Source organism: Mastigoproctus giganteus, chromosome 1 (genome assembly GCF_048544385.1).
Source record: "Mastigoproctus giganteus isolate SK-2022 chromosome 1, ASM4854438v1, whole genome shotgun sequence".
NCBI classification, from domain to species: Eukaryota; Metazoa; Arthropoda; class Arachnida; order Uropygi; family Thelyphonidae; genus Mastigoproctus; species Mastigoproctus giganteus.
Window position 1 is genome coordinate 158,497,755 of NC_143575.1, and position 16,682 is coordinate 158,514,436.

The following is a 16,682-nucleotide window of genomic DNA, read 5'->3' on the forward strand; positions in this document are numbered from 1 at the left end:
GATATAAAGTGATTTTGAGAAAAATATCAAAAAGGAAAGATTCCAGATTAGAATATGTCTAACATGGAATATCAAGATCCACATATCCATGAGTACTATCACCATTAATCCAGAAGTCCTCTTGAATTCAGGCTGTAGTTAGTTGGCTTCAAGCAGAGAGAATAATGTCCATATAGAATAACAGTCATATAATGTCCATATAGAATAACATTCATATAATGTCCATATATAGACAATATACACAATACTGATTTGATTAATGCCTGCAGATTGTTAAAACAATAATTATTATTGCTTGTTGATAGAATGCTTCCCCCTCTATGGGAAGCTTTCTGCCAACAAATGTAGTGTGTCATAGCAGCCAAAGGAGAAACTGACATCGATGTGAAATCAACCTCTGTTTGGATATGTTTTTGAAGGGCAGTGCATACAACATAAAATGAAAAATACTCACAATGCATAATGCTGAATTTTGTGCATGTAATGGTTTTCCAATCCTGAAAATGGAATAGCTTGTAAACAATACTGGATTTGTTTCTTTATTAGAAATGCATAAATTCATCACTCTTTTGATCATATTGCAAGCAACGCAACAAAGAGTTTGTTGCATTGCTTTAATAACCCACATAAACATAAATCTGGGAATGTTAAATCAGGAGACTTAGGTATCCAAAGTCCTTGCTATATCATTCAATTCCCAACAAACTTGAAAAATTTCAGTGGTTGAGTATGCAGTATGGTAAGATTCCTTGCTGGTGCCAGAAGACTCTCATTTCCTCTAGTAATGAAATAAAGTGCATTATGATCCCACTGTGAATATCAGATGTGATAGTTTATTCAAAAAATATGCAAACACCGATTTGTGGGTGTGTAAGGAGTTTTCACAAAAAATGTGTGGATTTCAGCTCTCCATATTCTCCAATTTTGATTGTTGACATGGACACATAAAGCAAAACATGCTTTGTGAACGAAATAAATTTTATCTAAAATTTCACTACCTGTTGCAGTAAATTTTTAAACCAGCAAAAATACCATAATATTTAACAATATCCTAAAACTTAAGATCATGCATACTATGGATTCGGTATGGAAATCGTTTGAGATGTTTAGTGCCAGGGAATTTTTCAAAAAATTTTCTTTGACATTCATTGTTAAGGTTTTGTTTCCAAGTATAATGGTCCACCCACTAAAAAGAGCATGCTGCTCGATAATATGCAGCATGACATTTATTCACCACTAATAATGTGAGCAACTTCAAACATGGATTATAATAAAGTGAACACTTGAAATGCAAAATTGTCACTTTCTCCATTTACAAAATATCCTCCACCGGTGTCCTCATACAATTACACCAGTGATCATAAGTTGGTAGCATTGTACTCAATACAAGCAACATGGTATCATTCGATCCAATGATAATGTGATATCATTGGGCTTACTTTTAAAATGGACACCAGCAATATTGCATAAAGCAGAAGGAAATAATTATTACAAATGAGATGCATGGTCGAGGAGACTGACAGTTGAAATTCTGTCAGAAAAATTAAGTGGGCTTATCGGATTGTAAGGGAGGATGAGCATCACTGAGACTAAAACTGAGGCTGCATAATATTGTGAAATGAATTAGGAAGTTCTTGGGCAGATTGTTCATTTTCACAATGTTTATTTTATTAGTTTGATTATTTATGATGCATTATTGAAGATGAGACATGTAGTGACGTTTTATATAACGTGCACAACATGCAAGATTTACCTTACTCCTTAGCATGACCTAATCATGTTGCTGCATACAAACACTATTCAGACAGACTCCCTTCAGTCCAGGATTATGGACTGAAAGGAACCCGAATAGCTCAGAATAGAAAATAGAGAGAGAGAGAGAGAATAGAACAGAATAGAAGGGTAGCAAGCAGGGAGGGATTTACACATAAACTAAACCAGCTAAAGCTTAGGGCCTCACATTTCAAGGAGCCTCACTCCATCCTAAAAAATCATTTTTTTTAATATTACACAGTTGAACTTTAAGAGAGAAGGGACTCATACATGTTATAACTTGGGCCCAAAACAAGTTTAAATCTGTCCCTGGTAGCAAGTGACAAAATTTTACAATAGCTGATTCAGATGCCTGCTAGATTATTAGAAACATATTCATTGAATAAAATGTAGTTGGTCTCTAAAATATTCTTTTAAACTGGATTATGGAAATGTAAGGAACGTTGCATCTCATCACAATGTTGATCATAACCTCAAAAGATGGCACAAACTCTATGTAGAAGAGATGGAGAGTGGGCAAAAAAACGTTTCTCTCAATGCCAAAAATAGTGTTGGCCACATCAAGCTTCCATTAACACTTTTGAGAGTTGTTTCTGGACAGTACACAATTCTCTGAAGCAAAAATTCTTCTACACTAATTTTGGAAACTATCATTAGGAATGCTATGTCTATACACTTCAGAATTTAAAAAAAAAATTACTACAACCAGGCTCTAACATTTTATATACAAAAAAAAAAAAAAAAAAAACGAGACCTTTGTAGGAATGTTTATCATTCTATATCATATAATTCATGGCTAAAAACAAATAGTAGATGATAATATAATGGGCTGGTAAATTTTTAGTAAAGAACATTGAAAAACAATGATCATTCTCATTTAAATTTATTTTAATTTTTAAAATTTATGAACTGTTAATATTAATATAATACAATATAAAAATTGTTAATATTACTTGTAAGCACAAGTTAACAGATGCATAGCATCTTTGGAGAGTTTCTATATACATATACACTGCCCTACCATTAATATCTGGACATTTTTTCTTTAGACAAAGAAAAAAAAGCTTTTATTGTGTCATTTAATATTTTTTATTGAAACCTTTTGCTTTTATGATGGCCTTGAATCTTTGTAGCATACTCTCAACCAGCTTTTATAAATGGCCTTTTTATAAATTTTATAAAAAAATTTAAAAAGGCCAGAGTGGAGGATATGTTCCTCCACTCAGCCTTTAATGCAGCCACCAGTTCCAGCTTGTTCTTTGGGCAATCTCGATGTGCACATACCCAACTATCCAATACATCCCAAAGATGCTCATAGGGTTCAGATCAGGACTTTTGACTGGCCAATCCAACTTTTCCACACCCATGTCCTCAAACCACTCTGTTACGACCTGAGCAGTATGGCATGACGTGTTGTCTTGCTATACAGGTATGGGCCTTCTCCGAAGTATTGCTATAATGTTGGAAGTGCAGAATTGTCCAGGTTATCCTGATGCTGCACAGCATTCATGGTTTTGTCAATAACAACTAATGGGCCCAAGCCACACCGTGAAAAGCAGCCCCATACCATAACACTGCTTAAACTAAACTTAATTGTTAGGAGGGTACAATCAGGAAGGAACTGTTCCCCTGGCATTTTCCACACGCATGAACGGCCATCAGACTGATAGAGTGTGAACCTCAACTCGTCTGTCCATAGGACTGTTTTCCACTGCTCTATAGTCCAGGATTCGTGCTCCTTACACCATGTTAATCGGCATCTAGCATTTGTTAAGATGATCAATGGCTTGTGAACTACTGCACGACCATTGTAACCCATATTATGGAGTATCCTTCGGTATTGTACTAATGCTAACATTAGTCTCAATACTCTCACAGAGGGCTTGTGTGACTTGAAAAAATGGCAAATTATGATTTGCATGCACAGTTCTTCGCAGAATTCTCTTGTCCTGTTGTGTTAGTTTTTGGGGTTTATCAGGCCTTTTTTTGGCAGATTCAATCAGATTCCTCTTCCATTTGTGTATGACGTCACTAACCATTGACCTAGGGATCTCCCAGAGTGACTGCGATGTCTAGTACAAACGCTTGCTTATGTGGCATCCTACTATCATCCACGTTGGAAGTCTGTTAGTTCTGTTGAATGTGTCATCTTGCATGCCCACTTTTGCAATTGTCTTTTCGAAGTCCAGTGTGCATATTTATAGCAGGTTCTTTGATGTGTTGCATGCATAGGCCCAGTTTCTCCATCCACGGAAGGGTGTCTGGATATTAATGGTAGGGCAGTGTATATAGAAATACTGCATTTAAAGACTAAATACACAAGGCATGATTCCATATAGGTTTAAATTAACTAAATAATATCAGTGGATACACCACAGTTAACTTTGCAAACTGTGATGGCATGTTTACATTAGCAGGGTATCTGCCCACCTACTGATAACACTGCCTAAAGGCTTGGCCCAGCAAGCCTTGAAACGGTGCCATCTGGGTAGTGGTGTGCCCCTGAGAATAAGTAACAGAGCCTTCTCTACTAGAGAAGTGTTACTTATTTGAAGTAGTGCAATACCTGGTATCTCATTGTAAAGGTAGCCACAATATGAAATATAATTAAAACAATGCCTTTACACTACATATGTAGTTTAATTTTAGGGGTTAACTATGGCGTATCTACACAAATATTATATAGTATATATAGAAATACATACATAAATATTTTTATACTAAAAAGAATAAACAAACAAGGTGTAATAGGCTACGGATTGGTAATTCAGTATAAGAATATCAGTGATATATCACCATATTTTTCTGTAGTAGTAAAACTACAGAAGTAGTGAAAATGGCATCGATTTAATTGTATCTCATATTGTGACTACCTTCACAATGAGTTACCATGTATTGCACTACCTCAAATATGTAACGCTTCACCAATGGACAAGACTATTGTTACATATTCTTGGGGATACCACCACCCAGATGGCACTGTTTCAAGGCTTGTCTGTATGTGTGGGATAATAACAATATTATCCACTTGTCCCTATTAGACTTAGAAAAGCAAAAAGTAGAAGGAAAGTAATAGTAGGAGCGGAAGAAGAAAAGAAACAGTTGAGAAGAATGAAAGGGAAAGTAACTCCTTCAACTCACACCACTCATAAACTTATGTACTCCTTGAACAGGTAACGCTTCCCCAGTAGAGAAGACTGTTATTACCTATTCTTGGAAATTCCGGGCAGCATTAGGCTTCGCCTGATGACCATTTCAAGGTGTTCCTGGTGTTGCAATCATGCCAATCCAGTTGTGAAGTATAACTCCACAATATGAGAGATATCAGTTTGTGTGTGCATAGTAATAATACTATAAAGAATAAACATAAATGCACAAGGCGTAATAGGCTATGGATTGGTAATTCACCATAAGAATATCAGTGAAATATCACCATATTTTTCTGTAGTAGTAAAACCACAGAATTAGCGTAAATGGCATTGATTTAATTGTATCTCATATTGTGACTACCTTCGCAATGAGTTACCATGTATTGCACTACCTCAAATAAGTAATGCTTCACCGATGGAGACGATTATTGTTAATTATTCTTGGGGTGGGGATACGACCACCCAAATGGCACCATTTCAAGGTCTGTTGGCCTTGAAATGGTGGCCAGTTGGTCTTTCAATGATGGCCTCTTGGCCTTGAAAACGCTGATTGCAACCCCGGGGGGTGCAATCATGCTAATCCAGTTGTGAAGCATAACTCCCTGATATGAGAGATGCCAGTTGGTGTGCATAGTAATAATACTAAAAACAATAAACACACAAGGTATAATACAGTCAGTCCTCGTATAGCACAATAGTTGTGTTCCTAGAAACCCTCGTGCAATGCAAAATCGTGTAATATAAATAACAGGGCCTATGGGAAAAATAGGGTTAGGTGCCGACCACCCAAGATTGAACACACATTTGTAACCAAAACATTACCAAACACAATAAATAATCGTAATAAAATATGTAAGTATTTTATTACGACTATTACGTAATAAAATATTGCTAATGCTTTTGCTTCTATCGTAAGCAAACTTGTTTTTTTTTTGGTTTTCTATCCAAACAGATGACAGCTGCTCCATCTCTTCCAATTCTTTGTGTCTTAATCAAATGGATTTTAATTACACTTTGAGTTGTTCCTGCTATGAAAGTTGTTTTTATTTTCTCTGCATTCTTTCTAATTCTCGGCATTCCCTCATTTAGGTCTGTAGCACGTGCAATATCACATTGTCTTTCATTTCGCTCAAAGCGTTTCACAATTTCATATTTTTTTCTCTATCGACAGAGGCGGACTGGCCATAAGCCTTACCAGGGGAAACCCCGGTGGGCCGGAGGCCGGTGTGATTTTGGCCATAAACCATGGTATGAGGCCACTATAAATTTTCCCGGGTAAGAATTTTTGACCCCGTCCGCCTCTGTTTATCAATATTGCTTTTCTTTTTCTCTCTGAATCAGGATGCTTCCCTTTTCACACCGTTTAAGTATTTTACTCATTTTTAGGGAACAAAGCACAATTACAAAACGAGGAGGCATGCTTGATACACATAAACAAAGCTGCGCGCGTATAGCAACTGAATAAACAACACCGTAAAGGCAGAGATACACTATTAACACCTCACATTTTACTAAAGCACATTTCTAGGGGTTACTACCATAAAACAATAAAAGTAATTTCCAGTTGCGTTTCTGCTAGTGGAATCTATTATAAACTGGTAGTAAACTCGATCTAATTGATTTCACAATTATACCGATAGCTGGAATTGTGTTAGTTTTTACGTTGTTATGGTGAAATGTGTTTCCCCTTCACTAAAATAAAAAACAAATACATTTTCAGAATCTTCCCTTCATTCCTATCGTGTTGCATTCAGTTGGAGTGATTCCGCGTTCGACGGCCATTTCTTGTAAACACAAAGGTGAATCGTGCATAAGCAAATTCGGTCCGTGTTATATAAGATATCGTTCCCCTATTTTTAAATCATGTATGATCGAATTCGTGTAGTGTAAACACGTGTTATACGAGGACTGACTGTAGACTACAGATACAGAATGATAATTCACTATAAGAATAGCAGTGATATATATCATAGCATTTTTCTGTAGTAGTAAAACTACATGTATCGATGCCATTTACACTAAGAAGTAGTGTAAATGGCATCGATACATGGTAACTCGTTGTGAAGGTAGTCACAATATGAGATACAATTAAATCAATGCCATTTACACTACTTCTGTAGTTTTACTACTCCCAATCCATAGCCTATTATGCTTTGTGCATTTATGTTTACTCTTTTTAGTATTATTACTATGCACACCAACTGGCATCTCTCATATTGTGGAGTTATACTGAACAACTGAGTTGGCACGACTGCAATGGCACTTCCGTAGCCAAGTGGGAAGGGGCAGCAGTGCATAACACACGCTTCTTGATTAGACCAGTGTTCGATCCCATTACCACCAAATATGGAGGATGTGGAAAGGTCAGGGAATGACCACCGCATATTCCCGGAGCCAATATGGCCTTAGTTGCTAATGCTCCTAAAAACCAAATAACAAACAATAACGACTGCAACACCAGGGTACCTACCCGCCCACCGACGGTATGTCAACAAGCCTTGAAATGGTGCCATCTGGGTGGTGGTATCCCCCGAGAATAACTAACAATAGTCTGTCTTCTCCATAGGCGAAGCAATACTTATTCGAGGTAGTGCAACACATGATAACTCGTTGTGAAGGTAGTTACAATATGACATATAATTAAATCTATATCATTTCCACTATACTTCTGTAATTTTACTACTATGGAAAAATATGGTGATATATCACTGATATTCTAATAATGAATATTTTTGCACTTGTGAAAGGGTAAAAGAAGATGATATTGCACTGAGTAATGAGAGACATATTATCTGCTATCATATGGCATTTGCACCCTTTGTGAAGTGCAAGTGCCACACCTTCACTGCTTTCACTGGAACACATGTGTCTGGTTACCTCCAGTAGCATTAGCTATCATTACTAGAAGAATGTCAATGACAAACATCATGTACCCAATAACAATTTAAAATAAGATCAACCATTTAAAAATATACAGAAATTCGCAATAACAGTAAAATATCATTTATTGGTAGTTTTGTCATTATGTGTATATATATTTATTTGAATGTAAATGTATTCATCAGCATATACAGTATATAAAATTTCTTTAAGGATGATTAAATAATTTGGAAATAATAGTTACATAATTTTATAGAGAAAGCAACAAGAGTGTCAGCCCTCATTAATAGCAATTCGTTATTGACAATAATAACTTGTGAATCTTAATAATGATTACTAGGTTAATGAAGTAGTGAAATTATTAGATCAATGAAGTAATGAAATTACCATAATAAATTTAGTGAGGTAAAATAGTTTAAGTGAAATGCTTTAGGGATAAATGAATAAAATGTGATTTTATTTATTTATTTATGATTATTAAAAAATCTTTTTTTACAACACCAGGGGCTCATCTGGTGAGTATGGGCTTGGCACACACAGGGTCCTGAGCTGGATATCATCATTCTTCTCTTTCTTGGTGATTCCTTTCTACTTTTGATGCTCGCTCAGGACTTTTTTATTTGGCTGGTGCAGCATAAGCCTCAAGCTTCCTTGCACCTAATAATAATAATAACAAGTAACGACCATCCCGATCATTGTGTCAACCACAGGTATGGTGCCAAAGACCCTACATAACAGCCTAGCAGCAATAGGTCTCCCAGCGAACACCTACAAGGAACTCCAGACATAACAACAAAAACCACCCTGTGTACTTTGATAGCAATACCCATCACTAGGTGGTACCCCCAATAAGGGAGAAATAATATAAGGATAATAATAATAATAAAGTGCAAGGGGTGAGTAGGAGATCTGTGGATTTACTTAACAAGTACAGGTCAATGTTGAAAAACAGTTGCGGGTTAGGGTTAAAATTGAAAGTGTCTGTAATTCTGCCCAGACACAATAGAAGGGAGTATATGATGAGAGCCTTGCAATCAATTTGACCCAGAAGAGATTGTGCAAGATGCATGGGGTAGAATTTTTCTCAGCATGATCTGTGCTTGTTAACAGGAGAGATTGCTTCTATAGGGATTGGATACACTTAAATAGAAAGAGTGGTAGAATATATGCTGATGCTATCGAGGCAATGTTAGGTGCATCAGAAAACAGCTAGCTTGGGGGGGGGGGGATTCACAGATTAAAAGATTAACAGTAGCTGCAGCAGAGGTGAAAGTGATAGTTGCACTACTTCTATTGGAATGAGCAGCAGCGCGGAAAGCAAGTTGCTGGGGATTTCAGGAACTGCTGCAAGTTGTGAAACAAGTAAACATGTGGGCTGTGTTAGAGTAACTAAGAGTAAGAACAGATGCATGCACACTTGCACATACACCAATGCTAGGAGTATAGTCAATAAATTTGATGAATATGAAGTGCTGGTCAAGACATCAAAGAGGGATACTGTTGGGATATCAGAGATGTGGTGTCACACAGATATAAGGAATGCAGAATTAGAATTTGGGGAGTACAAGGTGTACAGAAAGGATAGACAGGATAGGAAGGGAGGAGGGGTTTATGCTGTTAGTTAAGAAACACATAAAATCTAAGGAAGTGCATCCAGTTGATATAGATGGACAGTCAGTAGCACAGCCACCCTTTTTTGAGCCCAGAGACAAAGAACATGTTCGGGCCCCTACTTAATTAATGAAAATTGCAAAAAGAGGAGACAGTCAACGATGCTGGGCCCAGAGGCAATTGCCTTACTGCCTACATGGTAGCTACATACTGTGTACAGTGCCATTTTTAGTCAGTTTGGTGTGACATAAGCACTGGGAAAGCAAAAATGAGGGTAGGAGTTTGTTATAGGCCTAATGACTTTGATGAGTATAATGAACAATTATAAAGAGAAATAGAGTGGGCCTGTAAATCAGAGTGTGTTATAATGCGGGATTTTAACTTCCCAGATATTGACTAGAAATTGTGGGTTGGTAACTTGCACACTAGTAAGGTATTTGGGGATAATTGTGCAGGCAGATATGAAGTTTTCTGAGCAGTGCAGATGGTCTGCAAGAGTAGCTCATGTCAATGATATACAGGAATTGTCAGGCCACACCTTGAGTACTGTATACAGGACTGGAGGCCTCATTTTAAGAAGGATGTACAGTTGTTGGAACGAGTACAGAGAAGAGCAACAAGATTAGTGAATGGAATGAAGGGTTGCTCTTATGAAGAAAGGCTTTTGCCGATTTGTTTTGCCGAAAGGTTTTGCAGATTACAGTGTCTGGAGACTAGGCACCTGCGAGGTGATCTGATTGAGGTGTATAACGCCTTGAACAGTTTCAGCATGCTCAATGCTGATGGGATTCTTCCTATTGCTGAGAATAATCACCTGAGAGAGCATAAATTCAAATTGAGGAAAGACAGTTGTAGGATAGATGTGCAGAAGTTTGCCTTTAGCCCACAGGTAGTTGATTGCTGGAACAAACTTCCATCTGTTGTTGTGGAAATTGATAGCTTAAATAAATTCAAGGCAGAAATAGACAAATATTTGGAATGAATGGATCAGTGAAATTGGAAGGTTTTTTTTTTTTTTTTTTTTTTTTTTTTTTTTGGCTGATGCTGTATACGCTTGCTTTCTTGCATTATGTTCCTCTACTAATGCTAATGCTAATGCTAAATTATCAGTGAAACACAGAAGTCTATTGTAGATATTAGGTATTGTGTAATAAAGTCACAAAAGAGGTTAGGCAAGCAAAGGCAGATCATGAGAAATCTTTGGCAAAGGATGCAAACAAAAACAGCAAAGTCTTCTTTACTTATATAAACTCTAAAAGGAAAGGGGATGAATCAGATTGGACCACTTGATATCAATGGTTTGACTGTAGATCATTCTCAGATAGCTGCCCAACTAAATGAGTATTTTACATCTACATTCACACATAAGAAATTATTCAAGGAGGAGAAGGCTAGATATTTATCAAACTCTAACAGGGAGGTAAATGATTTTGTAATAACTGAGAGCACTGCAAGCCATCTTATCTATATACTCTTGATGGAAGTCATTGTAATGTCTGCCTTGGAGTGTCTTCTTTGCCCAACTTTCTTTCTTTTCTTCTTCTGTCTGTGTGAGTGTGGTCCCCTTGATGAGTTGTGTGCTGTGTGCCATTTGTCTACCTTTCTTATGATTTGGTAGTTTGGTGCTGTGTTTCCTTGGAAATAATCACATAGTTTCTTAATTGGCATCTTCTCTTGTTCAATGAGGTCAGTCCGTCCCTTCCCTCCCTTCCTGAACTTTGTTATGCCCTACTTTACAGGCTATGGTCAGCCTGTCAAAGGATGACTTGGGGTGGTGTTGGTGCCTCTTGGTCATTATTATTATAATTTTATGTTTATGGAACACTTATAGTGTGTGTGTGTGTGTACACACACAGCAGTGCAATAGCAACAGTCTCTTTTCTGACAACATCAAACTACTCCATAATAAATTGCTATGCAATAATTTCCCTGCAGCTTTCCTCTGCCATCATTTCAAAAAAGTAATAAATATTATAAAATTCAAAAAACTTATAAACCACAACTTTGATATAAACAACATATTTGCTGTTTGATTTCATATTACTTTCAGGCCAGTATATAATGTACGGTTATATACCCCACCCCCCCAAGTCTTTGTTGTGTCCAATGGTGTAGAAAGCTTATGCCCACGGGGTATTGAGCTTTGTTATGTCCTGCTTGCTGTTTTGTTAAGTCTTGTCGACGTTATTATTTTTATTTCAATTTTTTCTTTCTTTTTCATTTCCTCAATAACAATATCAATACTGACCTAAATACATGAGGCATTTGTCCAGTCATCTGTCCAAGGACCGACTATGATACAGGTTTCACAACCCAGGACAACCTGAGCACAACTATATTCTCCTTCTTCCAATTGCTTTCTACTGTCCTTAATAACTACAACTTATTTCTCATGTGCGATTAGGCTGGCCGAAAGCAATATCGAGATGCTATTCCTCTGCTATCAATCCTTTTTTGTAGTGTAGAAAAGATACAGTTTAGAGTCTTTTCTACACTAGCTTGTAAGTCATTGATTCTCCCTTTGCTGGCACTTTGCCTCATTTGTTTAATTGCTTACTTCCTCGTCACATGGGTAAGTTTAACTTTGACGATTTCACACCTTCCCCCCCCTCACTCGGGGTTACTTCAGCTGATATAAATATACTGTACAGAGAACTATCGCTTTCATCTTTGGTCTCTGACGTTGTTCTGTAATTTCACCACACTCAGCTAATTTTCCCAATTCCGGTCTATGCACACAATAAGTTTTCATAAACTTGACTTTATTCCATTATCTTAAGTTACTTTGTTTAAATTTCATACTGAATTTTGCCTTCTTTTTGAATTCAAACTTTCATTCATTTTTCTTTTAACAAGATGTAATTGGCATTATTTTAGCTTTTTAAGTCTATTTTATATTAATATATTAATTTTTATTTATGTTTGAATTTTATTCCTTCCTTTTGGTCTCTGTTGGGTCTGCTATGATGTATACATTTCGTACAATACATCATAACAGAAACAGACCCTGCTTATTGCGGTGGCTCCTACGGTTTTGGCTGCTGACCCTTTGAAGAAGTAGTTAAAATCCTAGGACCCACTGCTTTTGGAACCATCAATGTTATCATTATTATTTTGTATGTTAATTTTATTTAATTTCACCTTGCAGGCATTCTCAATTTTTTCCATGGTAATTACACTTGATGGGTTAGCACCCCTATCCAATAAATACACTGAAAATATACATTTGTCTATATATATATTGCATTCATATACACATTTATATATATATATATATATATATATATAAACTCTCGATTTTCTGGGATAGGTAGTAAAAAACAAATCCCAAATAATCGATTTCCCGGTTAATCCAAAAATACAGATGTCTCCAACATAACATACATAAGAGACTATATTATTATTGACAAATCTGAATTCACCACGATACTTGTTAATGTTTGACCATTTTCGCACATTCTTATTAGTTTAATTTTCTAATCCAAACTGATCGCTTTTCTTTTGTTGGTAGATGTACTAGTACCGCTGTCACTTATTCTCTTAGTCGGCACTGTTATAATGGTCAAAATGAAATTTTCTGTAGAGAACTTCACAGGGTTAAGGCGAAAACTCACTATTATCACCCAGCGCAAACTCACATTTTACTAAAGCACATTTCTGGAGGTTAAAAAAAAAAACAATAAAAACAATTTGCACTATCTGTTTTATTGGGCATTTCTGTTAGAGCAATCGATTATAAATGGGTAGTAAACTCGATCTTATTGCATTTGCGATGATACCAATAGCTGGAATTTTGTGGGTTTTTATGTTATTATGGTGAAGTGTGTGTCCCCTTCACTAAAATCTTCAGTCATATAAAAAAAAAAGCATAAATAATTGTAAGAATCTTCTCTTTTTTTCCTTGTTACTCCGATCTCACTTGTGCATGTCGTTTTCGTCATTACTGATTGCTTATTATTATTTTTTTTTGTTGTTTTAAATTTTACAATTCTAAAAAAAAAAAAAAAAAAAAAATTGAGTGAAAACAAATAGTAAGTTGGGGACTTACTGTATCGAAAAATGTCCAGCAACCTACGTAAAAAATATAACGATAGATAAAAAACAAAAAAAACTTACGACATACTACTCGTGTGTCCAATACGATGCTTTATTTTTTGCAATATCAATTTTAAATCTAATAGCTTCCCTTTATTTTTTACAATGTCACGTATGGTTTGGTCACCAACATTATAATGGTGATAATTCAAAGATTTAAATGGATGCACCGTTTTCAACTCTTTTGCATTTACCTATCATTTTTGCGATTTCTATACAAAAAAAAATTACTATAAAAAAATTTCGACATCCCTGACAAATAACAAAACAAAATTTGTCTTTTTCCAGTGCAACGGAACACAACAATCGACGTGACGCACTAAAACAAACTAAACATTTGGGTTTTTTTTTTTTTTTTTTTTTTTTTTTGAGTGACGGGTGTGAAGACAGTGGGGGTTGCAAGATAATAGGCACATTAATCTCCCAATTAAGACTTATAACGCCACGTCTTCTCACTTATTTATGACTTGCAAAATATATGTTTATACCTATTCTAGTTATTAAATTTGGAGCCTTGAAGTGTCCCAGTTAATCCGATCCTGGTAAATCGAGAGTCTGCTATATATATTTATATATGTATAAAGACACACACACACACACACACACACACACACACACACACACACACACACACACACACACACACACACACACACACACACACACACACACACACACACACATTTTGCTGTTCTGATATTTCTAAAATATTATAATTCTAATAGAAATAAGTACTTTTCATTCATTCTTGTCATGAATACAATTAATTTTGAAAGCATAAATAAGAATAAAAGGGCGCCTCCATAGCCAGGTGGGAAGGAGCAGCAGTGCGTAGCACATGCTTCTTGATTAGACCGGGGTTCGAGCCCATCACCACCAAATACGGAGTATGCGGAAAGGTCAAGGAATGACCACCGCATATCCCGGAGCAATATGGCCTTAGTTGCTAATGCTCCTAAAAACCAAATAACAAACAATAACAAACAATAAGAATAAAGACTCCATAAAGAATAATCAAACAAGGGGGGAAAAAGTGAATTTCCCACACATACACTGTATATTTTTTGTATTTAATTAAAAATTCATTTGCAAATCCATGTATGTAAGTAGCACTGTTTCAAATTTTTATCAATTATAAAATCAGTGAATACAATTCATACATACTTGGGGTAATTGAAGGGATAGCAGATGAAGCCAATGTGGTAACCGTAGTAACTGCCTCTTCAGCTGTAAAGAAAAAATTGTCTTTGCAAGTAACCAAAAAAAAATTTTTTTTTTATATAAACGAAAAATTTATAGGTTTTAAAAACTAATTCAAAACAAAGAAACATAAAATGAAGCTCAATTAAATTCCATACAAGTTCCTGAATGAAAAATGTCCAAAATTTTAATGGAACACAGGCAATGAACAAATGGCTCCAAGAACAGCCCAGAACAGCTGCTATTGTAAATCTCTGCAAATTTTTTAAACGATTAATAAATTATTATGCATGAAATGCAGGATGGTATGTTTCATAAGTCAGTATTAATGGTCTTTTAAGAACTAAATTAGAGTTGTACCATTAGTTTCAGAAATCACAATTCACTAAAATAAATGTCTGTCGTACAGTGAGAAATGTATTTCTCACTGGAAATCAGAAAGTTGTTGTATTTCTCAGTATAAAGTAAAGTTTGATGTGAGTACAGCATAGCTATTTCTTCATATGAAAAAATGGCTATGCTGTACTCATGACAGAAGTACACACAAACTCATTAATAATGATCCTGTGTAATATCCAGTGGCCAGTCTGTGAATATATATTAAGGCTGTACAATGTCTTATAATGAAGAACTTTAACTTTCTAGACATTGACTAGCCTTTGTGAGATGGTCAGTCGCACAATTACATGACTTTTGTTGAATTATTGGATGGTTGTTTGCTACAAGCAGTGTTAGAAAAGCAACAAGAGAAAGCAATACTTAGGATGTGATTATCAGGAGTGACCATTCATGCATATGAACCATCAGGAAAAATATCCAATAGGTGGCAGTAACCACAATGTACTGATATGGGATTTACTTAAAGATGTAACTATTTCAAAGGAGAGGGAATCAGCTTTTGCTTATATAAAGGTAACTACAGTGATCTCAAATAGTTTTCAAATTCTATGCAGCTCGACTAACTGACGAAGCTACCAACAGCAAATACTAAAAGGAAGCATTCAGGGATGTTAACATTGAAGCTATTAGGCTTTTTATAGCAAGAGCCACATCAGGAGATACAGTTCTATATTTATTAATGATACTGACGAAGGTATACAGGTGTAATGTCTAAGTTTGCAGATGATACAATGGTTGGTAAGGTGGTTAATGATGGTATGCTATTGCAACAAGATCAAAAAAAATTAGGCAGATGGACTGAGAAGTGGCAACTGAAGTTTCATACAGTTGGATCTCATTAATACAAAGTTTGTGGGACCTAAATTTTCACGTTTTGTAATAACAAGGTTGGTACTAATGAGGTCTCGTAAAAGCGTCAAAATTTTACCATTATTTTTGTTTATTTATTTATTTTTTGTGCATACTATATATCTAAGAATAACAATAAATAATAATATGAAAAATAAATGAAAAAATTAATTAATAAAATAAAATAATGCAAATAAAAAATAAAAAAGGCTTGTCTAACAATACAATAATAGGAATAGCACATTTTTTAAAGAAGTTATTTTATTTTTTAGCATTAGCATTAGTAGAGACATATGATGGAAGAAAGCAAGGTTATACAGAATCTCCAAAAAAAAAAAAAGAAAAGAAACTTCCAATTTAACCCATCTATATGCTCCAAAAGTTTGTCCAGTTCTTCCTTGAATTTATTGAAGCTATCAACTTCCACAAAACCATTCAAGGCCTTATGAATAAGATCACCTCACAGGAGCCTAGTCTCCAGATGCTGCAACTTTCAGAAATTAAGCCTTTCTTGGTAAGAACACCCACCCCTTTTGTTCCACTCACAAATCTCGATGCTCTTCTCTGTACTCATTCCAATAGCTCTACATCATTCCTAAAATGAGACCTCCAGACCTGTATGCAGAACTCAGGGTTTGGCCTGACCATTGCCTTATACAAGGGGATAATCATCTAATTATCCCTGATAGCAAAATTCTTGTAATTCATTGACAAGAAACCCTGACC

General features: G+C 35.6%; 1 protein-coding gene across 2 annotated transcripts in view; it reads right to left on the reverse strand.

Annotated features, from left to right (window-relative positions):
* Window positions 1-16,682, reverse strand: part of LOC150091211 (hemocytin-like) — a 1,750,539-nt gene that overhangs the window by 919,797 nt on the left and 814,060 nt on the right. For both annotated transcript variants that reach the window (XM_090374755.1, XM_090374750.1), the window contains one exon: window positions 14,673-14,735. In XM_090374755.1, the coding sequence (XP_090230881.1) occupies window positions 14,673-14,735 (63 nt within the window). The remainder of the gene's footprint in view (window positions 1-14,672; window positions 14,736-16,682) is intronic.